General features: G+C 37.5%; 1 protein-coding gene across 3 annotated transcripts in view; it reads right to left on the bottom strand.

Moving 5' to 3' along the window:
- TNKS (tankyrase) overlaps nt 1–27,142 on the bottom strand; it is a 223,546-nt gene that overhangs the window by 180,831 nt on the left and 15,573 nt on the right. For all 3 annotated transcript variants that reach the window (XM_016959067.4, XM_001137443.8, XM_016959068.4), the window contains exon 2: nt 18,413–18,637. In XM_016959067.4, coding sequence (XP_016814556.1) covers nt 18,413–18,637 — 225 coding nt within the window. The remainder of the gene's footprint in view (nt 1–18,412; nt 18,638–27,142) is intronic.

The raw sequence follows: 27,142 nt of genomic DNA, 5'->3' as shown, positions 1-27,142 counted from the left end.
CTTACTAGCATTCCAGATAAATTTCTTATGTGTGTAAAACATGAAGACCAATTCATTCATATATATATATATATACACACACACACACACACACACACATATTTTACACAAGGTCTTGCTCTGTGACCCAGGCTAGAGTGCAGTGGCATGGTGCAATCTCAGCTCACTGCAACCTCCGCATCACCAGCTCAGTTGATCCTCCCACCTCAGCCTCCCGAGTAGCTAGGACTACAGGCACGCACCACCATGCCCAGCTACTTTTTCTGTTTTTAGTAAAGACGGAGTTTCTCCATGTTGCCCAGCCTGGCAATTAATATTTTTATCACTAGTTACAAGGTTTAAACTTACATATTTAAAAACATCCTCCCTCCCAAGGAAAACAGGATTAAACCTGTACCATAATAGCAATAATTTGATTCTGCTTTCAATTTTAGTCTCCTAAGAAAGTATATCATTACTGGCCGGGCGCGGTGGCTCACACCTGTAATCCCAGCACTTTGGGAGGCCGAGGCAGGCGGATCACGAGGTCAGGAGATCAAGACCACCCTGGCTAACACGGTGAAACCCCGTCTCTACTAAAAAAATATAAAAAATTAGCCGGGCATGGTGGCAGGCGCCTATAGTCCCACTACTCAGGAGGCTGAGGCAGGAGAATGGCGTGAACCCTGGAGGAGAAAGTATATCATAAATATATCATTACTATTATTTTCCTATGCCTCTGACAACTGATTCAACAGACTGAAATGCCAACATTCTGCTGTACTTTCAATCTAAAGGACATAAAGAATATAACTTAAAGAATTCTCATTCCTTAGGAAAGTTATTTAGCTAAAAGCAAATAATTAAAAAAATAAACTGGGTTTTGTGTTTCCATGGGATTTGACACATTATCCTATTATCAATTGTTCTGAATCATAGTATTGAATCACATATTTCACTTCCCACCTCAACTTTTCCCCCACATTGAGGAAAAGACCACCTTTTTCTTTTAACATAATTCCTCACCTGTCCTTTTCCTTGTCTCATTCCTAGTGGGTTACAATTTTCAGAAACAGCAACTGTGATGTCCCTTGGCTTGAAAGAGAGCTGCTTACCCATGAGTAATCTGCTTTAAAAAATATTAACCAATTATTTCATACACTTAATATTTGGTTACAGCCAACCACGATACCCCTGCTATTGAAATATTTGTGGGGAAAATGTTTAAGTTACATTAACGATTCTCCATAATCCTATATGCAATATCTCCACTCACTAGGTTAAAAGAATGTAAATTACAATGAGGAAAAAAGAGCTTCATGTCTTATCAAATCACAATTCAAGTTTACAAAATTACAAAGGATACTAAACAAAGAATGTAACACAAATTCACGCTGATGGTAACAAAGAGCAGATTATGGGAATGTCAGCCCTTTACTGAGCTTTGACTGAGTGTCCGCTTTGTGTCAGAATACAAAAATAGTCTTATGTGGCAACCTTACTGTTGCATACAAGAAGAAAGCAACTGGAAAGAAACAAGTACTTACTGAGACTCTACTAGCTTTCTCTATATTCTTTCATTTAACTTCCCATAAAAATTTTATGCAGTAGAGCCAATGTCCATTTTATAATTAAGAAACTGAAGCTCAAAGCAAATGTGTGAAATCAGTCTGTATGTGATAAATTGCAATTCATACTTAATTGTAAAGCCAAGCACTTATTTGCTATCTTACAATTCCATATAAATGCAAGCTAAGATTACCCCAGAACAATACTCAAGCTTTCTTCCCCAGAAGTAAATTCTAAAAGGCATATCTACATATTTGTCCTTAATACCTTGTCTACCACTCCTATATTCAATGTCCTCTTCCTAATAATCCCATCACAATTCCCCTGTGGGAACGCTTGAAAAATACCTATGACACTGAGAGTTTCATTTTAGGGGACCCACTAGAACATTTCCTGGCCTGGTTCCCTCAATCCTCAGAACTCAAGTTTATTCTTTCAAAAGACCAGCACTCAAAACTGTGTCACAAACAGGCAAAACAAAAGATGTGCCCTCTATCTCTAACCATGATTATGTGTACCACAGTAAATTTAGAAATTTTCAGGCTTGACACAAAAGTCTGAAAGAGTTATTCAGATTTCACATGTATTGATCCAAAAAAAATGTATCTTTGGCTACACAGTGGGAATGCTTGGTAAGTCTTATTTACATGGTCATATCAGGGAGTAGAATATGAAATAACTCACAGTAAGGTTAACATTCTTAATCTTGGATTCTGCTTAGATATGAAAAATCTAATACCCACCATATTTTTAAAAAGATAATTAGCAGATTTAAATAATACAAGACAGTACATTTTTTAAAAGTAAAGTACAAATGTAAAGCCTATAAATACAATTATTATACTTAACAGTTTTCTAGCTTGGTCAGTTGAGAATGAGGAGTAAGAAGGACTCCCTAAATCTTTATCTCAAATATGGACCTACCTCCACATTTCAGTATTAAAACTGTACAAAGGGAAGCCATACTTCTAATAATATAAGAGTTTCAGATAACATGATAAAGATGCAAAGCAAAATCTGCCTGGTTACACAACCCATTTGTCTCAAATACCATTTTCATACAACCCCAAACTTAAGCCATGTATCTCACTGAAAACTACAGTATGTATGTGTGTATGTATGTATGTATGTATGTATTTTGAGACAGGGTCCCCTCTGTCACCCAGACTGGAGTCCCATGAAGTGATTATGGCTCACTGCAACCTGTACCTCTCCACTCAAGTGATCCTTCTGCCTCAGCCTTCCAAGTAGCTAGGACCACAGGTGTGTGCCACCAACCCCAGCTAATTTTTAAATTTTTTGTAGAGACAGGATCTCACTTTATTGCTCAGGCTGGTCTCAAACTCTGAACTCAAGCAATCCTCCCACTTTGGCCTCCCAAAGTGCTAAGATTAGAGGTATGAGTCACTGCACCTAACCTAACCCATAGATTGTTTTGAACAATTGAAGTGAGTCTAAAAGTAAATGCAAATGTGTAATGCTTTTATTAGACAGACAGACCTGGGCGTTAAGTAAAGCCTTGCATCATTGTAAAAAAGTATATGAAAATTTTTTTTCTAGTTTTTTGCTTTTTCCACCTAATTTAAGCATCTTCAATGTATTTCTTAAGGTCTTGGAAGAGTGAAAGCTTCCATACGGGTGCTTTTACTGGAATTCTAATAAAACAACAATTAATAAGTACATAACATATATATATGTTATGTGTATATCTACCACTATTGTACAGAATAACTGTTAAAACAGTCCCAATTTTATCAGGTAAATGCACACTACTCTAACCTTCCTGCAGTTGGAACATAAGCAGACAAGTCATCAACGTTAAGAATACTCAGTGTCAGCGGAGATTATTTCCAAAGGCACAATGACTCTCATTCTGGGCCTCTCTTCTCTGTTTTAAGGATACAAGTATGGAATTTTGTCATCTTTGTTTTTTATGAAAATGCTACACTGAGACTTGTTTAAAAGATCCCAATTCAAGGGTGCCTGTAATCCTAGCTACTCAGGAGGCTGAGCCAGGAGAATTGCTTGAACCTGGGAGGCAGAGGTTGCAGTGAGCCGAGATCACACATTGCACTCCAGCCTGGACAACACAGCAAGACTCCATCTCAAAAAAAAAAAAAATACCACTTCAGGTTTTACATGGACAACTAATGGTAAAAATGCAGAAGGGAAGTATTCTGGCAGGAAAAGGAAAGACATTAATGAAACAAAACCAAGTGAATCAGATTTTCAAGGCTTCACTGAATTTTCAACTAATTTTTGCAAACAGTAAAGAAGGTGTGAGAAATGACTTTTCTTAACCTAGCTCATTTATAAATGATATATAAATAGACAGTGTGACAAACTAAATCAAGAGGTCCAGTGAAGTTCTCCAGTAGCTAAAACTTCTTTGGTCCTTATTAAGAAGCTGTGGCTTTCCAGGAATTTATCCTAAAGCAATTAAGATTTATACATATATGTAATGAAAAGGATATTCTTTATACTACTGTTTATAAAATGGTACAAAAATAGCCTAAATGGCCTACAACAGGTGACTGATTTTAAAAAATGATGATTTCTATATAAATAATTCTTAGAAGCCTTTAAAATGAGATTATATAAAAATATTCACTGACAATAAAATATGTTACTACATAAAGTAGAATAATAAATAAATAATATGGTGGAATGATCTCATTTTACGTAAAATGGAGTGTGTACACAGGTTCACTGGGTCTAACAGCACTGTCCAACAGAACTTTCTGTGATAACAAAAATTTCTATGTCTACACTCTCCATTATGGTAACCAACAGCCAGATACAGTCACTAAGCATTTAAAACATGGCTAGTGCAACTGAGAAACTAAATTTTTAATTTTTAAAACTGTAATTAATTTTAATTTAGTGGCTATCACACTGGACCATGCGAGTCTAAATAGACAAAAAACAAGGTGTGAGAGTTATCATCAGTATATTTTCTCATTTTTCTTTAATGGGCAACTATCACTTCTAATAATACTGTGAAGAAAAAACCCAGAAAGTTGTTAACCTTCAAAATACTATACTTAAAATAACAGGAGATAGCCGGGCGCAGTGGCTCATGCCTGTAATCCTAGCACTTTGGGAGGCCGAGGCAGGTGGATCGCCTGAGGTCAGGAGTCTGAGACCAGCCCGGCCAAAATGGCGAAACCCCATCTCTACTAAAAATACAAAACATAGCCATGCGTGGTGGCGGGTGCCTACAGTCCCAGCTATTCGGGAGGCTGAGGCAGCAGAATTGCTTGAACCCAGGAGGCAAAGGTTCCAGTGAGCTGAGATCGTGCCATTGCACTCCAGCCTGGGTGACAGAGTGAGACTCCGTCTCAAAAAATAATAATAATAATAATAATAATAAATAAATAAATATCAGGGGATAAGAATGTACCAAAGGCAGTTCAACACTCATTCCACATTTCTTTCCCCCATCCCCAATCCCGTGCCATTCCAAGTTCCAGGATGTTAACTTCATCAAAGGACAAGTAACCATGAAAGTGGTCAGATAATTTTTTAAACTAAAAGACTTTGTAAAAGGAAAGGAAACATATCTTTCTAAATAGCAGACACACAAAAGGAAGTTACAAGGAAATTAGCAGAGAGGTATTACTTCAGGAGTAAGTTACACTTGGTTTAAATTTTTGTAGACAGGTTAGTTTTTTGGTTTGGGGGGAAGGGGGTTTGGTGAAGATTATTTTCCACCTTAAGTTTGCTAAATATGATACGGTTTTAAAAGCTAAGCTAAAAATAATTTAAAAGAATTAATTTGGCAGACTTACAGAATGAAATTAACCTTTTATATGTATGACGTATTCTTAAATGAAGCCCACTGTGTGAACAGAACCTTCATTTCTCAATCAAGAAAACATTTTCATTATAACAACTTTCTATCAGCTCTACAGACTGTGGCAAAGTAACAACTTTCTCCTTCTTCACTGGTAAACTGGTAGGTAATCTGAATCATCTGCCTCACACATAGGACACAAATATTAGTGACACTGCTTGGCTACGTCCTTTGAGAGGCCTCGAGAGAAAACCCTTTACAATATTACGTATCAACTATCCACAGCAATTTTTGTAAATTTACCACCATCACCTTATTTTTTCTTATCCCTCCCTACCTCAACTCCTCAGCTCCCAAGAGGGGCAATTCATGGGTTTAATCTGTAAGTTAACAAGAAAAAATGTTTTACTATCCTTTGTGGAAAACCCATTATAACCAAAAGTTAATGCATGATCAGAATCAATATTCAACTGCCCATCCTAATGAAGAATAAGCAGTTACTTGACAAATGGAAGATAATCTAAACATAATTTGCATATGACTATAAAATGTGTTTTATATTTGTATATGAATATTGAAGTGTCTGACATACTGCAAGTTCACATTGCTTTAAAATAAAGGAATCTCAAGATATCACCTAGTCAAGACGTAGAAAATTACTCAGCTTCCTTATCCATGTAACACAGAGTAATATAAAAAAAAGTCAAGACAGAATCAAGCCTTCTTCCAGTGAACTGCTTTGTCACTTCACACACGTTTCTTGAATATAATCAGACATCAGTGATAGACAATAAGAATACGTATGAAAGTGGACTAGATTATTGTTAGTTCCTACCACAGAGAACGTGGTACATGCTTAAGTTCACACCTTACCTGATTCAGTTTAAGAATGTGGCACCTCATCCTGTGGTTGTGTTAGAAAGTAAACATACTCAGTGCACAGAGAACTACTCTACTTCTAGACGCCAAGAAGAACAGGAAGTTTACAATATACTAGAACTATAAAGACCAGTCTTTGAGTCTTTAATCTGTTTGTATTTCCTGTCTCCTAATACTGGGAATATGAAAAGTATGAGAATTCTACTAAAGCCAGTAAGATGAAGAAATAGCTAAAAGAACATCTGTGAGTCTTTTGATCCTTGAAAAGCACATAATGTTCACAATGCTAACAGAACACATTAAAGGAAAACACAAACCAAAAAAAATTTAAGTATTGGGAATTAATAAGTCTTCGTTTGTGGAAAGATTTCAGGCAAGAAGCTATTAAAAACAGCCTATTTCCCTAAATTTTGGAAATATACTTGCCAACAGTAGGCAAACAATGTCATCTCAGAAATAACTGTGCATATTTTAGATAATTATTTTCTAATTAGTTAAAGTCCACCTGGCTTTTACTGTTAAATCTTAAAAATGAGTCCTATAATATATTCAATTTTTCACATGAAATAGCTGATTATTTCATTTTAATCTTTAAAAATATATCCTAAGCAAGTTGTTAGAAAGCACTTGAAGCAGCAGCCCTCAGACCGGAAACTGCTTTCCTGAATTTCCACAGTGTAATTAAAACGATAATGTTATTTCTCTATATACTGCTTTTAACCTAAGAATAATTGCCAAGCAGAAATCTTATTATTTCAACACTGATGAAACACCAAATACTTTGCTATTTTAACTGATAAATTAGACTTCACCAAACTTAAAAACCTTTGCCTGTATAAAGATACCATTAAGAAAACGAAAGGCAAAGCAAAGATTGGGAAATAGCATTCACAATACACACATCCAACAAACACCCATTGTTACAGCACAAAAAGAATTCTCAAAAATCAGTAACAGCAAAAAATAAAAATAAAACCAAAGATGGCCAAAAGATATGGACACTTCACAAAAAAATACATGAATGACTACTGTACATAAAAATATTCTCAACATGCTCAGCCATTAGGGCAATGCAGCTTCTTTTACAGTCCAATGTGCACTTAGCATTCCACCCAGCAATCCCACTCTCAGTGATCCATCCAAGAGAAGTGAAAAAACATGTCCACGCTGAGACATGCATCCAGCGTTATAACAGCTACAAACTGCAAACAAGCGAAACAACCACCAACTGTGCTACATCCATACAATGAAACACCATACAACAACAAAAAAACTACCGATATGCACACACAATATAAACTCACAAACATTTAGCCAAATGGACCTAGGGAAAAAATAAAAGACAACTCTATTAACTAGAATCATACATGAAAGGGAGTAAATTATTACTAAGCTTACAGAAATAAAAGATTATAAAGGAATATTATGAACAACTAAATGAGAAAACTGGATAACCACATGCAAAGGCATGACGTTGGACCCTTCACCTCACATCATCTCCAAACATCAATTCCAAATGCATCAGACCTAAATACACACTCGAGTTACAACTCCTAGATGACAACAGAGTTAAATCATGATCTAGGGTTCGACAATGGATTCTTAGAGAAGATACCAAAGCACAAGCAACGAAAGCAGAAACAGACTTTTTAATGTTAACCATTAATGAAATCACCAAAATGTAAAACTTCTGTGCTTCAAAGGACAATATCACGAAAGTGAAAAGACAACACATAGAATGGAAGAAAGTATTTGCAAATCATTTTTCTAGTAAGAAACTTTTATCTATTATAACTCAATAATGAAAAGACAGCCAATTTAATAATGGACAAAGATAGGAATAGACATTTCCCCAAAGAATACATACAAATGGCAAACACGCACATGAAAAGATGCTCAACATCATTACTTATCAGGCAAATGCAATTAAAACCACACTGAGGTTCTGGCACAGAGTAGGCATTTTACTCGGAGCAAGCACAGAGCTTTATTATGCCAGGGATATGGTGCAAAGTAAGGCAGAGTAGGTTCCTGTGTTTATATTAAGGCACAAAGTTGGGAAGAGTACACAGATGGCAAACAAACAAGTAAATGTATGATTAAATAAGGATATAACTCCAGGTAATAAGTGCTATGGTGTAAAATAAAACATGATAAAAGAGTAATCAAACAAACAGGGCAGGGCAAGAAATTATGACAGCTTTGTCAGGGCACAACTCAGATGAATTAACATTATTAGTGAAAAATCTGGGGAAAGAGTACCACAGGCAGAACAAGTTTGGTGCATTAGAGAGACAAAAAGGCCATTGTAGCTGGAAGGTGGAGAGAAAGGGAGAGAATTACAGGGACATGAGGATGAAGTCCATGATGTAGACGGGAGCCAGACCAAGGAGGGCCCTGAAGATGAGTCCGGGTGTTACTTAAGTATACCTGGAATTATGTGGAGCATTTTTAAACACGCACATAGTGTGATCTAATCATGGGCAGCTTCGCGAACACACAAGCTGTGCAGTTGCACAGGGCCCCAATGCTCTGCTGTCACCATCTGAAATTCTTAGCAATCTTATCTCTTAGCTTGTATTTTGTACGTAACATTCAATGGGACAATGAATGGAGCATGCACATGAACAGAGGAGACGTGTTGGGTGGCAGTATATGCATACAGAATTAATTCAGAAGAGTTTGTGGACAGCTATAGAAACATATTATCAGAAGACTTCTTTCAGAAAGAGTATTAAGGTCTCCGTTGAAGACATGAGATGGTTCAAAGAATATTAACAGTGTTGTAATCAATTTTCGAAGGGATCCAAAATCAAAATCAAGCTCATTTTTACTTTCTTCTCTTCCTCACCCACATGGCTCCCAGCCCCGCTATATCAATTTACTCTCAGTTGTAGATTCCTATGTATAGTGGTGAGGCCCGAGGGGCCAAGTCCACACTAGGAAACGTCTCTGAGACTAAAGCTAACTGATTAAGGGTCAACATCTAACTCAAAGTGGGGCATCAGATTCTTTGCATCTCAGGTTTAGCAACAAGAGTGGACTTGAAGCCAAGACCTCACAGCAACTTTAAGGGAGGATTCTAATGAGAAGGCTGACATACCTCTGCTGCTAAAGTTCTTGGAGCTGGCTTGGTTGTTTACTTCAAAATTCTTGGTTTTCCTGACTGGTGTGTTTCTGTCTCCAACTTTACATGCAGTATTTACTATAACTTCAAATATTTATCCGATGCTTTACAAGAGGCCTCTAGTTTATAAACAATACCTTTCATTAGCTAACTCCACTACTAGGTTCTAGACCCTCCCAGTCAAGCTGATCCTGCTGCTACCCTTGGCCCAGAATGTATGTCCTGCTTCTAGTATCCTACTTTCTGATTACATTTATTCAAGTGAAAGCAGATTATTGTTTCATTAATACAGGTTTCAAGGCTTCTCACTGAGCAAAATCTCTATAGCTATAGAATTTTTCTCATGTCAATAGGTTCAGTGGGAGCAGGGAAATAATCCTATTTTCAGTCACAAACACTAATGAGGACAAATTCCCATACCAATCGAGTTTGTCATATATTCAACTATCTATGACAATAATATCCATGATGTGCTGAATGTTGTCATCTTTCCCCACTCCGATTAACCCATTAACCTATCCCTCTCAACTTGGATAAGCTGCTTCTTCCTAGTCTAATTTGAAATAAGGCTATAGGGTTTCAATATCACTTTTCCTTTGTTTTCCTGGTCACTAAAACAACCATAGGCCAAACAGCTCATTAGAGATCGAATAGTCTGAAAGCACTTCATACAGTAAACCTTTATAAATGGCCACTTGTTTCAGAAACAGATTCACCAGAAGCATAGACCTTATAATCTGCCCAAAGTCATAGGAATTAAAAGGTAGAAAAGAAAGAAATATTGGGGCCCTAGTCTTCAGTTCAACCTAAAATGTTTAATCATGCCTCATACTGCAGACAATAAAATTCCCCTTTTTAGATAAAAGAAACAATTTGGGGCCGGGCGCCGTGGCCCATGCCTATAATCCCGGCACTTTGGAACACCGAGGTGGGCGGATCACGAGGTCAGGAGAACGAGACCATCCTGGCTAACATGGTGAAATCCTGTCTCTACTAAAAATACATAAAAAATTAGCTGGGCGTGGTGGCGGGCGCCTGTAGTCCCAGCTACTCAGGAGGCTGAGGCAAGAGCATGGCGTGAACCTGGGAGGCAGAGCTGGCAGTGAGCCAAGATCCCGCCATTGTACTCCAGCCTGGGCGACAGAGCAAGACTGTCTCAAAAAAAAAAAAAAAAAAAAGCAATTTGGTTGTCAAGTTACATGTTTTTCAAACATTTTTTATATGGCACCTGATTACAAAGATTACAAAGAAAATGTTCAGTTTAAACAAATGTATAAGGACAAGGACTCTCCACACCTAATTTGACACAAAATTTATTTTTTTTAAGTTTCTTAGTAAGATAATTTACCCCAAATCTCAAAATACTTCAGAAACAATCATTTAAGCACAAATATGAGTCCACTACATTATCTGCTTTTTTATAATTATTTTAAGGACACTTACAAGTATTATTCTTGTATATTTGCCAACATAAAAAACTGCTACTTATCCGAAGTGACCAAATCTTTAAGCATTTCCAAGAAAGCAGTTTTAATTGTATTGAAAACATTCTACTACTCTTTTCAGGAGATGCTCAACCTAGATAAATTTTGCAAAACCATTGTAAGATGTTTTTATAATATATGCTTGCTATTGCTGCCATAACAAATTATCACAAATCCAGTGGTTTAAAACAATAACAACAACAAACTTACTCTCCTACAGTTCTGGAGATCCTAAATCTGACGTAAGTCTCATTGGGCTAAAATCAAGGTGTCGGCCGGGCGCAGTGGCTCACGCCTGTAATCCCAGCACTTTGGGAGGCCGAGGCGGGCGGATCACAAGATCAGGAGATCGAGACCACCCTGGCTAACATGGTGAAACCCCGTTTCTACTAAAAATACAAAAACAAAATTACCCGGGCGTGGTGGCAGAGCCTGTAGTCCCAGCTACTCAAGAGGCTGAGGCAGGAGAATGGCGTGAACCCAGGAGGCCGAGCTTACAGTGAGCCGAGACTGTGCCACTGCACTCCAGCCTGGGCGACAGAGCGAGACTCCATTTGAAGAAAAAAAAAAAAAATCAAGGTGTCGGCAAGGCTGAATTCCTTACTGGTGACTTTCATGAAAACCTACTTCCTTGCCTTTTCCATCTTCTTGGGGCTACCCCCATTCCTTAGCTTACGGAACCCTTTCTCTCTTTTCAAAGCCAGCAATAGTGCCTTGAATCCATCTGAAATTATATCATCTGACTTTCTCTCTGCCTCCCTCTTCTACTTCTAAGGAATCTGGTGATTACTTTGGGCCCACCAAGACAATCCATGATAATCTTCCCATCTCAAATTAACTGATTAGCAACCATAATTCCACCTGTAACCTTAATTTCTGTTAGCAATGTAGTAAAGTTAACATTCCCAGGTTCCAGGAATTAATATATGAACATCTTTCAACCATTATTTGCCTACCACATATAGCATGTAACTTCTTATAGAAAGTTTTTAAAGTATAACATTATATTGATATGGTTCTTTCTAATGGAAGATCCAACAGCACTCTCCAGGTACGCCGACTCCTATTTCATTGTTCTTTGCAGCAGACCACGGTGGCCCTCAATTACTCTAAGAGGAGCAAAGTCTTCAGTCTTCCCTATTGCTGATAACTCTGTATATTATTAGCCCAAAACTTAACAAGTCAAATGCATTATTTACCACCTAACTTCACACACACACACACACACACACACACACACACACGTTTTAGATATAAATTATATAGACTATAGTATAATTTAAATATAAATTCTATAATACTGGCTGTTTTAACATTTTTTTCTGAACCAAGATCTTATCTGGGTTGATATATTACATTTGATGGAATGAATCTGAGTTTTACCTAGTTGAATAATCACAAGCTAAAGTATGTCCCCTACTTTTCTAAGGCAAAGGAGGGGGAAGAAGAGATAAAGCATAATTTTATTTTTGCTCTCTCTCAGCAGAATCATAAAATATAATTTTATAACAAGGAGTCCCTAAAGTATAAATAATGGGGAAAAAACCCAGCAGAAATCCTATTACATATTAAATAATTAATTGAAGTTCTGAATTGGGATGGGAAAAATGGGAATTACAACAAATTGCTTTTATTAGTTCATTTAGATAACCAACGTTAATTATGGTATTAAATAATACTATCTTTATATATAGTCAGCTTAATTTCCCCTAAGAAGCCAATTTGCTTAGAGACTTTTTAGAAAAATACCATCAGATCTCTATTTTTTCTCGCATTTTCAGTAAATATAAAAGTGTCTGGAACAATATAATGTAATACAAGAAGAAAACTATTTCTAATCATGTTATTTCATGTTAATAAAAGCAGGTGCCAACTAATGAGCATGTACTTTCTAATTATTATATATAAAATATACAGCTATTGTACAAGGGTGCTTCACGTATATTATCTCATTTAATCCTCTTAACAACTGTATGACATACAGCTATTACCCTCATTCCCATTTTAATGCTGAAAGAAGTAAACAACTCACTCAAGGACCAGGTCTCTTTGACTCCAACCACTATTACGTAATGCCATTCAGCCAGAAAACAGTTATTTTTTTTAAGTCCTAATTGTTAGATTTTAAATAGCAGCTTGAATTTTGCGCTCCCAAGAAAGATATTCAGTCAGGATCCCCTCAGTCTCTGCATATAAGACAAATTAAACCAAGAATTGTTTGAAAGTATATAGAAAGAAAGTTGCAGGAGCTTTGTCGCTCTAATGTAACGTCACTTGCTTGATTCAGCCTTTCTTACTCCCAAAAGGCTGCAGAACTATTCTTTATCAAGGAAATTACAACTTAATCCTTTTCTTCCAGCAGGCTTTAGAAGGTTATTCCATTGTCTTCAAGCTGTCAATATTGTAAATGAAAAGTCCTTTGCCTAATTTTTTTCCCTCTGTAGGCAACTTATTCCTTCTTTCTGGAAAAGTGCAATATACATCTTACTCAGTTTATCTTTTCTCATCAATCTCATATGGAGCTCCTTGAGCCTTTTCAATCTCAAGACGGGTTTTTCTTGCTTATCATTTGTTTAATTATTACTGATCTCTTCCATCAGACTTTTTTTTCTTTTTTCCCCTGCCTCTGAAACTCATATCACGTGTAAGGTTTAAAATAACGTTGATGTTCCCAGATTTATTTACCTTTTTCTTCATGATTTCCATGTTTCAACATTTTTCTCTGTATATCTCACACGTAAGCTTCCAGGCTACTAACATGGTCTTTAATTCATCTACTAAATTGTTTCCTCTGAAAAAAAAATAAGGTGGTGGATTTTTTTTTATTTCGGTTTTGAGTTTTGGCCCCTGGAAATTTCTTCCCCACTTTATACTTTAATTTCTCTGGGAGATATTTTTTTTTTTTATTCAGGTATTTACCTGACTCCTTTAGCAGTCCTGGATATGTATTCTGAGTGTTGTCTTAATCATCCCTTCTGGCTGAGATGGGCTGTTATTTTTCACTTGGTTTGCTGGGCTTCATGTCTAGATGTTGGGGTATTCCACAGTGACAATCCCACATAAGTTAGAACACCATACACCTCTGTTATCTTTAGAATGATTTGCTGTGGACGCCAGCAAGCTGTCTCTTCCCTAATGAGAGGCACCTGGAAGAGGCCTCCAAAGGGAACATACTCTGTCTCCTTCACTCTTGAGAATTGCAGAGAATAAGGAGAAATGGAGGTGTGGTATACATGTAAACTGTGTGAGGGCAGTGAGACTTAAATAAAGATTCAAGAGATTTATCAGTTTAGAAGCCCCATTCTGCAACTTCCATTTAGCAACCTTCTCAAGATCTCTGTTATCAATTATACTAATTTGCAAGTAACAGAAACCATTGTCTATCTTAGACTGAGATGACAGGAGAGTAGAGGACCAACCTTAGAAACACATAAGAAGCTGTAGAGCTAAGAGTAGGAAGCACAACGGTCTTTTAGTAGGAAACATTATGACCAGGCCACTGCCCACACTAAAGCAAAAATCTGCTGCTATAAATGATTCCTTACTATAGCTAAGATTTTGTATTCAAAATTCTACATTTACAAAATGAAGTGCATGACTGGACAAACCAACACGATCCCTGACTGCCAAGAAGTAAAAGGAAGGAAGATCTGACACTACCAGTTTCCGCATTCCTCTCAGCAAGGAGTGCCCACAGTTTAAAATCTCCAAAATCAGAAAAGGAATTGGATACTAATTAGTCAAAATGAAAAAAATCACAAATGTCCATTGTGACTCCCAGATTTTTTTTTTTTTTTTTTTTTTTTTTTAAAAGACGGAGTCTTGCTCTGTCGCCCAGACTGGAGTGCAGTGGTGTAATCTCGGCTCACTACAAGCTCCCCCTCCCGGGTTCACGCCATTCTCCTGCCTCAGCCTCCCCAGTAGCTGGGACTACAGGCGCCCGCCACCATGCCCGGCTAATTTTTTGTATTTTTAGTAGAGACGGTGTTTCACCGTGTTAGCCAGGATGGTCTCAATCTCCTGACCTCATGATCCATCCATCTCGGCCTCCCAAAGTGCTGGGATTACAGGAGTGAGCCACTGCACCCGCCGACTCCCAGATCTTATATCAGACTCCATGAAAGGTATGCTTATAATTTGCTTTTAAAATGAAATTCTCAAGCACTAACAGTCTCAAAAAACCATACAGGCTGGGTGCGGTGGCTCACGCCTACAATCCCAGGACTTTGGGAGGCTGAGACAGGCAGATCACAAGGTCAAGAGATCGAGAGCATCCTGGACAACATGGTCAAACCCTGTCTCTAATAAAAATACAAAAATTAGCTGGGCGTGGTGGCATGCGCCTGCAGTCCCAGCTACTTGGGAGGCTGAGGAAGGAGAATCACTTGAACCCAGGAGGCAGAGTTTGCAGTGAGCAGAGATTGCGCTACCGCACTCCAGCCTGGTGACAGAGCAAAACTCTGTCTCAAAAAAGGAAAAAAAAAAATCATATAGCATATATTCAGAAAAGCTATTTAGTGGTTTTGGAAACTATATTTGAGGGGTAGGGAGAAGCAAAGATAAATAAGTTCTAAAGGCAGAAAATGTATTGATTTCTAAAGTAAATTCAATTCAACATTACAGTATAAAAACTATCATCAACATTCCCAAGACCATAGTCTCAAGTAGTTTGTTTAATTATACAAGCATTTCAAGTTGATTTTTAAAATAATCTCAGTTTGAATTTTCTTCTTTTTGATGGTAAATAGCATCTATGAAAGAAACACATGGGTTCAAGATTTCTAAATGGACTTTTTTTTTGAGACAGAGTCTCACTCTGTTGCCCAGGCTGGAGTGCAGTGGTGCAATCTCAGCTCACTTCAAGCTCCGCCTCCTGGGTTCACACCATTCTCCTGCCTCAGCCTCCTAAGTAGCTGGGACAACAGGTGCCCACCACCACACCCAGCTAATTTTTTTGTATTTTTAGTAGAGATGGGGTTTCACCGTGTTAGCCAGGATGGTCTCGATCTCCTGACCTGGTGCTCTGCCCATCTCAGCCTCCCAAAGTGCTGGGATTACAGACGTGAGCCACCGCGCCTGCCCCTAAATGGACATTTTTAAGAAATGTCAACAAAGGACAAACAGAGGAAATGGGAATTCTGTACCACACAGGAGCATAATTCAGGCTGAGATTTTAGCACCAACAATAATAACAGTAATTAATAATGGCAATTAATATTCACTGAATGTGCACTGTACCTGGTACTCTTCTAAATATTTTGTATGTACTAGCTTATCCTCTCAGGAACACTGTGAAGAACAGTATTCTCATTTTACATGTAAGGAAAGACAGAGGCCAAGAAAGTGGCCCATGGCCTCACACAGCTGGAAACTGGTGGGGTCAGGGCATAAGCCTGGAGCATGTGCTCTACAGCAACCTGCCCTGATGTCTCCTGAAAGCTGGTGGTAATGTGGCTTGGCTGGGCTCTAGCTTTTTAAAAATATCAAATGTATTTGCTATTCTACCCCACATATAGAGATATGATTAATCTTTATAAAAATCAGGCCAGTATTTCATCATCTAGGCAAAAACCTTTTAAAAATCAATTTTGTATACTAATCTCTCAAAAAGTACTAGACTCCAGCAAAAGGAAAACAAACAAACAAAAAAAACAAGGCTTCCAACTTTTTTTATCCAGCTATCCCAAAGTAGAACTCTGCCTTACAGAGAAAAATCTCAGAACTCCTTAACCATATTCAACTCCAGAAAATAAGATATATAAGCTATTACAGGTTTCAGTGAACCTCAGAATAAACCTCCTAAGAGGTTTCTGCAAGCTAATTAAGTATACCAGGGTTTACAACCAATTTTGACTCCCATAATAACTATGATACATACTTTAATAGCAACTATATCCTCATTTATATTTTGAGTATAGTTTCAAAGGTGCCCTTCCCCTTCCCTCAACTTTTATAAGGCACAAGAACTTAAACAGAATGAAGACAATATGTGCCAAAGCCTACTGTGAATTGAGGAAGTAGAGTGCTGCAGGGATCCACTCATGAAAAATTCAAGCCCCATATCTAGTCTTTTATTTCAATAGAACCTAGATAAAAAGAGCATTTACATTATGGGCTTTTGAAAGAGGGATTAAGAGGAGGAGGAGAGAAATACTAATTTCAATAAGATATTCAAAGGACTGATAAAATGAAAACTTCAGATGTAGAGGCAGGAAAACACAAGACTGAAGCCTGGAAAGGATAATATTTTAAGAAAGTGAGAACAGTATAAAATTCTGACTAATGACTGAGAAAAATCCAGTGGCTGTGACAAGGTGAAGCAAGAAGCAGTGACAGCAGAGAAGATGAAAGCCTAGAGGACTACGTAGGAAACACATTCCAAGCTCAATAACAGTTATCATTTACAAAAGCAAGTAACATAAGAGGCTTTGTAGTCAGAGAGAGGATGTTATAAGTTGAAGCTTCTCAAGGTAGTTTTATGTAATGACTTGGTCCAGGATGTGGCTATGTTAGTGAGAGACTTAGGAGGAAATGGGAGAGTCAATTGAAACTGGAAGATGTCAAAAAACTGAAAGGACAGGATATCCAAAGGTCATGTTAGTGGATGCTCAAGTAGCAAAGGATAATGACAGAAAATGTGATTTTTTTAAAAAATAGTTTTATATCAGGCATTGCAACAATTTGAGGAATATTGAAAAATATATTAGAAGCTGCAATAGATGGCTATAAGGAGGAATAATCTTAACCATTATTAAGCACCACCACTATATCTTTTAAAATGACATGTATATTTTAGTTGCATCATTAAAAAACTGATTATGCTGAAGTGGATGACATCTGGGAAGACAATTACGTAAATCAACCTGCCATGGCTAAACAAACATCCATCATCTCAAGTATGAAGAAACAGATGATACACTCAAGAGAAATTATACTTGCCCTCTAGAAGCTTTTTAGATTTCAAAATAAAAAATTGTACACAGCAAAGCAAAATGTGAATATATATGAGAGAACAAAATGCTGATTGAATACAGCTTCGTTTCATCTAGATACCTAAAATGATTGAAAAGTCCAATTTGTTTGAAATTGCTTTTTCTCTAGACTATGGCACATATTGAAACGATTAAGTTCTGAACTACCGTATTCAAAACACTCAAAACCCCATATAAGCGGGGGGACTACTATACTAGATGAGTTTCCTTGAATCAACCTCAAGTGTTCAAATGTCATCCAACTCAGTAGAATTTGTACTTTATAATGGCTCTCGTTGATGGTAGGATAGAAAATGTCCAATCTTTAAAAGAGACTATAAATTAACTAAATTTGACAATAGTAATCCATTAAAATTGAGTTCCACATCAGTAGGCATTTGACTGCATTTGGAAAGTTAATGCTGTGAATCTTCCCCTAAGTAACTTTAGATTACCATCTCTCTGTTTACCTTTCGATGGAAAAGAACTGCGTCTACAAGATGCAATAAACCCTTCCTTACCTATTTTGAGGAAACACTATTTGTACCACAAAAAAGGTAAGAATAAAACTTTATTTAAAATTTAGATATCGTCAAACGATACTTACCAATGCACACATCGATTTTCCCTTTAATAGCAGCTTCATGCAGAGGTGTATAGTTCCAGTTATCCCTGGCATTTGGATCAGCTCCTTGGCACAATAACAGACTCACAACCTCAGCATGGCCAAAAGAACAGGCATTATGAAGCGGGATGAGACCTCCATCATCACGAGCGTGGACATTAGCACCCATCTGTAGTAAGTGTTCTACAACATCCTTCCTTCCAAAACCTAAAAAGAAACGAAAAAATGTCTTGTATATATATTTGATTTTGTAAAAAGAACCATTAGAATATCTGTAACAATATCAACAAGTATGAACAACTGAAGTACTGCACTCTATAGTAAATTGTGTAAACAAAAGAAACATTAGCTTCATTCAAACTGACTCATTTCACAGAATTCAGAACTAAGGAAGCTATTCCTTTAGTCTTTGGGCTGTTCTTTCAAAAAAACGTTTTCTAAACACTTAATATGTGCTGTGCAACAGTGCTAGAAACACAAAATAAATATGACAAGACTTGTCCAGGAACTCACTTTCCCCTCATGCTTCACAACAGAAAACTGTATATAGAAACTCTTCACTACATTCATAGAAACAAGGGTTATTTAAATACTGCTGATAAGCCGGGCGCAGTGGCTCACACCCTCACAGCACTGTGTGAGGCCGAGGTGGGTGGGTCACCTGAGGTCAGAAGTTCAAGACCAGCCTGGCCAACATGGTGATACCCCGTCTCTAATAAAACAACAAAAATTAGCCAGGCGTGGTGGCAGGCGCCTGTAATCCCACCTACTTGGGAGGCTGAGGCACGAGAATCGCTTGAACCTGGGAGGCAGAGATGGCAGTGAGCCGAGACCACGCCACTGTATTCCAGCCTGGGCAATAGTGCGAGACTCCTCAATAAAATAAAATAAAATAAAAATAAATAAATAAATACTGCTGATAACCGAATCTAAGACAAATCACAACACACAGCATTGTATTAGGGAAATTGGGGATGAATGTATGGGTATGAGAAATACATGGTGAACGCTTGGTCAAAGGGAATTTTGAAAAGGAAGAACTAAAGATGATGCCAAAATATGTATTCTTGGGGCTAGTGGCCAAACTATATGAAATGGGTGGTGAACTGGAACAATTCAAGCTTGGATTTACTGAGTTTGAGGAAACAATATGGCAAATGAGTGGGAATACAAGCACTTGGGAATATAAAACCAGAATTTTATAAGTATCACAGTTTTCAGACAAAAATGGGGGTTTAGGGGGAGTCGGAAAGAGTCTCAAGCAGTCTAAGGATGAGGCAAACACTTAGAAAGGTAAGAAATACTAAGAAAGCACAACATCGTGGAAGTCAAGGAACAACAACATTATGCAAAGTCCAGTACCATGAGGATTTAATGAGATCAACGGAGAAGAAAACAATGGCCATTGGTAATATTAAACTAATTTTAGTATAGTGGTAAAATTACAAACTAAATTGCAATGGGTTATAAAAGGAAACCGCAAATATTCACATTTTTATATTCACAAGCTAGAATCTTAATTAATGATTCTTTCCCACTTTAAATTGTATTAGGTCTTATTAACTAGGTATCACTACCTCTACTATTATTGTGTAATACTGTTACAAAATGGCATCTTAAATAAAAATAAAAGACAGTAAAAGAGTCACATCTTCCTTTATTTTGGGCATATGTTAAACAAATAAAAACCATGTGGAAAAGAGTAAGGGGAAAAAAGAAATTTATCTCAAGATATGTCTTCCATGCTATCTATAGAAATTCATTCATTCCAGAAGAGCAGGCTCTAAGAAAAAGTCTCCAAAGTAAAGCACACATTTCCACAGATATGTATTACGAAGTCAGAATGAGGTTTCCGTAGAAAATATCCTTAAAAATTAAGCTGATAATTTTAGGTGAAAAGATCAATTTTGTATTAGTAACTATATTAGTAAAAGCATAGGGTACATGCTCAAGTAAACTGTCAGCATCTTACCAGGGTTCTTGTTTTTGTTTTTTAAATACCTGCAGAACTTTACGGATGTTAGGTTTTCTTTAATTCTCTAACTTCGACTTCCTTCCCCCTACCATCAATGCCCTACTCTTCCACTGGGCCATAAGTGCTGTCCTGACCCAGGAAGGTTGAATTATTCTCCTTCTCTACGGATCTGAATAAAGCCTGAGTGCAAACTTCCATTTCCCTAATCAGCACCAGCCCTTGAGAGCAGCCATGGGAGCTGACTCCTGCAAAGCCACAGGGGTGGAGCCGCCCAAGGCCTTGGGAGCCCACCCCTTGTGTTGGTGTGGCCTGGATGTGAGCCGTGGAGTCAAGGGAGATTATTTTGGAACTTTAAGATTGAACAACTGCCCTGCTGGGTTTCGAAGTCCATGGAGCCTGCAGGCCCTTTGTTTTGGTTGATTTCTCTCTTTTGGAATGTGAGTATTTAGCCAATGCCTGTACGCCCACTGTATCTTGTAACTAACTAACTGGCTTTGATTTTACAGGCAGAAGGGACTTGCTTTGCTTTGAACTCTGGACTTTTGAGTTAATGCTGGAATGAGTTGAGACTATTGGGGAATATTGGGAAGGCATGATTGTATTTTGAAATGTGAGAAGGATATGAGATTTGGGAGGAGCCAGGGACCAAAAAATTTGGTTTGGATTTGTGGCCCCACCCAAATCTCATGTCAAATTATGATCCCCAGTGTTAGAAGAGGGGCCTGGTGGTAGGTGACTGGATCATGGAGGCAGATTTCCCTCTTGCTGTTCTCGTAATAGTGAGTTCTCACAAGACCTGGTTGTTTAAAAGTGGGTAGCACCTCCTCCTGCTCTCCTCTTCCTCCTTCCCTGACCATATAAGACATGCCTGCTTCCCCTTCACCTCCCGCCACGACTGTGAATTTCCTGGGGCCTCCCCAGCCATGCTTCCTGTACAGCCTACAAAACTGTGAGTCAGTTAAACCTCTTTTCTTTATAAATTACCCAGGCTCAGGTAGCTCTTTATAGCAATGCAAGAACGAACTAACACAGCCATTATAAAAACATTTTTACCATTACTAAAAAAAAAGTCAAAATAAATTTCCTTGTACATTTGTCCTATTCATTTAAGATAAATGCCTCAAAGTAGTAGTACTAGATCAACAGGTATACATTTAAAATTTCACATGTTGCCAAATTGCCCTCTACCAATTTTCATTTTCAACCAAAATCCTCGTGACCATTCCGTGCACATTTAAAAGCTTTACAAACAAAGAGGTAAAAAAAAAAAATGAATTGTTATTTACTTTTTTCAGTTCAGATATTTGCTTTTTTACTGTTGAAAACTAAATATATGAATACAGTTGAACTCTTACCCTCAATCCTAGTCCCCTCTTTGCTTCCCCAGAGGTACTATTACATAAATTCAATGTTTGTTATATCATGCAAATTATATACTTTTCAATGTGTGTTTTTTAAACATTTGTGTTTCTATATTTATATTTTATACATTTCATGTTATTATTTATATATTACATATTTCATATTCTATGTGATTACAATATATTTCATATATTCACATTATTTTTGTCAACATCACATGGTTCAATCTATATTAGTGGAAGGTTGATAACCATAATCCATTCTTCTGGCTGATATGGTTTGGCTCTGTGTCCCCACCCAAATCTCATGTTGAATTGGAATCCCCATGTGTTGAAGGAGGGGCCTGGTGGGAAGTAATTGGGTCACGGGGGTGGTTTCTCATAGTTTTGCACCATCACCCTAGTGCTGTCACATGAGTGAATTCTCATGACATCTGGAGGTTTAAAAGTAGGTGGCAACCGGGAGGTGGAGCTTGCAGTGAGCCAAGATCGCCCCACTGCACTCCAGCCTGGGCAACAGAGCGAGACTCCATCTCAAAAAAAAAAAAAAAAAAAAGAGGGGGGTGGTGGCACCTCCCCCTTTCTGCTGTCTCTCTCCTGCCCCACCATGATTGCCTCCCCTTTGCCTTCTGCCATGATTGTAAATATCCTGAGGCCTCCTACCACCCATGTTTCCTGTACAGCCTGCAGAACTATGAGTCAATTAAAACTCTTTTATTCATAAATTACCGTCTTAGGTAGTTCTTTATAGCAGTGTGAGAATGGACTAATACACTGGCCAACAGAAAGACTCAATTTTGCTCAGACTCAATTTTGCTCGGGAATTGGGCAGGAAATAATATACTAAGAGAAAGCCATCCCTTCCTCAGTCCAGAGGAGGAATCCTAATTAAGCCAAACAGGTAATTTCATTCTGCTCTGCCAGTGACTGGCAATGAGGCCAGATGGGAAAATCTAGAAGCTTCTGGAAATATGTTTCTCTCTTCTACACCTTCTACAGAAGGTGTGGGAGGAAGAGTGCCCTTTCTCCTCTCCCCCTTCCTCCCAACAGTTAGAAAATTCAACAGAATTATTTTTTTAAATGCTGGCATAGAACCCTTACTATGTTCACAGAACTGAAACCAACTCTTGAATTTCCTACCACTACACTTCTTATCAAGCAGGAAAATAAATGTCCTTAGGCTTTAAGTCAGTTGAAGTTTTAAAATACTCATAGTTAAATCCATGCAAATTGATATAAGCATCTGTTCCTACGTTTACTAAGCATTCACATTTCAACTCTTGTCAGTTCATTGTCTTGGCCATTTTCTTTTGGACTATTTGTCTTTTTCTTATGATTCTGCAGGCGTTCTTTACATATTCTGAACATTAATCTTTTCCTACATGGATTGTGCTTTATATATAAAATTTAAGGAAACTTTTCCTATTTCTGTACTGTTTCTACATTTTCTTCTAGATTATAATTCTTTCACATTTAGATATTTAATTAACTTGTAACTATGGTGTGAGTTGAAATTTTTATTTTTATTTTTCCTTATCTTTTCTTTTTGGTTGGTCAGTTTGTCTATTTGTTAGTGTAACTTTAGAATAAGTCTAGATATCTAGTAGGGTAGAGTTGACCCACCTTGTTCCTCTTAAAAAATTATCGGCCGGGCGCGGTGGCTCACACCTGTAATCCCAGCACTTTGGGAGGCCGAAGCAGGCGGATCACGAGGTCAGGAAATCGAGACCATCCTGGCTAACATGGTGAAACCCGTCTCTACTAAATATACAAAAAATTAGCCAGGCGTGGTGGCGGGCGCCTGTAGTCCCAGCTACTCCGGAGGCTGAGGCAGGAGAACGGCGTGAAGCCAGGAGGCGGAGCTTGCAGTGAGCCGAGATCGCGCCACTATACTCCAGCCTGGGCAACACAGCGAGACTCCGTCTCAAAAGAAAATAAAAAGATAATGGAGAGATTCACTTGTCTCACACAATTTGTCAACACAAAGGCAATCCAGGCACACATAGCAGTTTATCAACGGTATTAGGAGCTCCTTAGAATCTTTCCACTCTGACATTCTTAGCATCTCCACTTGCTTCTTACCTCACAGTCACAAGAGTGCTGTATTTCTAAGCCTCATATCTAGGTTCTCAGACAAGAAGGGAGAGTGAGTAAAGGGGGGCGCGGGGGAGCTTTCTCTCTTGACTTTTTTATAATTAAGGAAGAAATGGCATCTCCAGATACTTTCATACATAGTTCATTGGCCAAAAATGTGTCATCTGTCCAGCTACCAAAAAAAAACAAAAAAGGCTAAAAAATCAAGTCTTTCATAGCCAGACACACTACTGCCTTGAACGAAATCTAAGATCTGTTAGTGAGGAATTCGAAGAAAATAAATTTGGGGTACACAACCAACAGTATTTGTCACAACTTTGTAAGTCAAGGGTAAGAAGATTGGATTTCATTGTAAGTATGTGGGAAACCATTTATTAGGGAAATTACTTGATTCTATTTCAATCTCAAAAGGATCATCTGTCAGCTATGTGAAAAACAGACAAGTGAAGAGCAAAATCAGAGGGACTAGTCAAGAAAATTCTGCAGCAGTCTGGGCAAGAACCGATAGTGGGTTGGAAAAAAACAGTGACAGTACAGCTGGGTCAAAGAAGAGAAAAATGGATAGGTTTTAAAGCAAAGATGACTGGCTCTCAGATTTCTAGCTTAAGCAACTCTATTCTTAGAGGCGCCAGTTGAGGAAGGGTCAGGCAAAGCAGGTAGCAACAAGAAGTGTACCCCGATGAACTGCTTTTCTGCAACAACTGTATCAAGTAATATAATGTATGAATTTCAGCACATTCTTTCCCCAAACAGTTCATGAGAAACAATAACATTATATTACATATTCAAAGCAATTTAAAAATATACTATGTGTTGTGCTGGCAGTGAAGAAACCCAAATTCCTAACACATAGCCTAACCCCAATATATTTAACAATTTTCCTTATTCTAATAGCAAAGAGTTGATTAAGGCCTTTCAAAAATATTTCAATATCAAATTTAAGGTCACTAGTATCTATTCTCCATTCACTTATGTTCAGCATTGTAATCCCGCCTAAAATTAAAGCTTCCATGGAACGATGGCCAATATTAAATCATATAACTGACAACTATGACTTCTGAAATTTAATAAAAGAGAAAAATCTGAGGTGTTTGGAGTATTTTAAAACTGATGTTTTTATCTATGGCAGCAAAATCACATCTTAAAGTCATTTTCCCCCTAATTAGACTGTCAGCAAAACTACAACCACTGTACATCACTTGAACTATTAATCTTTTAACCTACACTTATATACCAAATGAGAACATTCATATTACATCTCCCATGCTTTTTAAGCGTAAAAAGATCCCATTACACCCAACAGATAAAGTAACTGTAAACTAAGTTTGGGGTTGTCTAGGAAAACAACTCATGGAACTCTCTCATATATATCTATGTGTTAAATTTAATTTAGCCTCAAGTTGCCTCCTTACATATTTAAGGTTAGGCCTAAAGGTTTCTTCATACATACATCTAACTGGATATGTAAACTGAATGTAACCTACTCTTGTACCAATCACAAAGATTCAGCTAAAGGCAGCCAAATGTTCAAACTGTGTTCAAGTAAGGCAAACAATAAGCTGTAACCGACCAAGCTCTTTCTATACCTTAGTTTTGTCTTCTGTACATCACTTCCTTTTTCTAACCATAATTGTTATCTGACCATGTGGCAGCCCTGGAATTACTCTGAACCTATTCTGGCTCTGGAGGCTGCTTGATTCACCAATCATTCTTTGCTCAATTAAACTGTTAAATTTAATTTGACTAAGGTTTTTCTTTTAATATGTGACACAAAGGAAATCAGAGAAGCTGAGTTGGGAAAGATAAAAAGGCACTTGGTGACAAATGTGACTTGTTCATCATTATCTTTAGAAACATTAAGAAAAACTAGAATCTAAAATATGAGAATGGCCTGCTATATATATACATACATATAACATAAATATTACTTTCCCTACCTTAAGTATTATCAATCCACTTTCATCCAAAATAAAAAGCAAAACAAAAATTCTTAACAATGAAAATACTGCTTTCAATGAAACAAAATTCAGCTATGACACATTTATGTAATACCTATGAGTTTAAAAAAAAGGTTTTTCCCGGCCAACAGACTTGCCATTCACTAGTTTAACACTAGCGGTTCCAGACACTTTTGAGTATCTCTAAAGGTCCAGTAAACACAGTAATTCACAATTTTGCTATTAAAAATCGAATGACACCTGTATCTTGGCTGATGTGCAGGAGGCAGCCTCAAAATTATAGAGGGGTATATAGCACAGCAGCCCCATCTCAACATGACTTTCTAATTCTACTCGCTTTCTCGTACAGGTCTATCTTCTAAAGTTCTTTAAAGTTTTCTGTTTTACTATATTTCATGGAGAAAACGTATCTGCTATAGTGATAGTCCCGAAACTAGGAATTAGGGAAAGACTAGTGACATGAAACAGAAGAGAATGAGAGAAAACATAAGACAGATAGAGGATGGGAAGAGAGGAAATATTGTAGAAATAATGACAATACTTTTAATAACTAAAGGAAGAAGTAAAAGTTCAGATTAATATATTCATGGAGTGCCAAACAGCATGGACACTTTGTAGCAAAGTCTAACAACAACAAAGGCCATAGTCTTTCAGAAAGAGAACATATCAGCTAAAAACAAAAAACAAAGAATCAGTTGACTGAAGTCAACCTTAACTATGAGAAAAGACACTCTGATACTTAATTTCATATATAGCTAACTTTACTTCCATGTAAAAGTCAAATTAATCTCAGATATGCAAAATCTCTAAGGTGAACACAGAAAGACCCTGGTTGAAAACACTCATGACAAAAAATGAATTCAGGAGTACGTGTGTGAGCATATGTCTATATATCATGAATTAACTCAGTACAAATCTATCCTCTCTCAAGACTTAACACTGACTAATAATCACCCTAACAAATAATTACAATATAGGGTTACAAAGAAAACTTAACCAAGTCTGGGATAGAGATCTTCCCTAATAAAGTGATATTTTGAGCTAAGATCTAAGGAATAAGCAATTTACCAGACAAAAGGATAGGGATAAATGTTCCAAAGAGAGTAAGGCACAGTAAATCAAGACGTGAGAAACTCTTTATATTCAAGTACCTAAAAAAGTTCAGAACAGTTCAAACAGAGAGAAAGAAATAGAGACTAAAAGTGGCAACAACATGGAATCCCCGGGCGCAGTGGCTCACGTCTGTGATCCCAGCACTTTGGGAGGCTGAGGCCCAGCACTTTCGGATCGTGAGGTCAGGAGATCGAGAACATCCCAGCTAACA

This window comes from Pan troglodytes, chromosome 7 (assembly GCF_028858775.2).
Source record: "Pan troglodytes isolate AG18354 chromosome 7, NHGRI_mPanTro3-v2.0_pri, whole genome shotgun sequence".
In the NCBI taxonomy this organism is placed as follows: Eukaryota; Metazoa; Chordata; class Mammalia; order Primates; family Hominidae; genus Pan; species Pan troglodytes.
Note: the sequence above shows the minus strand (reverse complement) of the source record. Positions and strands in the feature narration are given on the sequence as shown.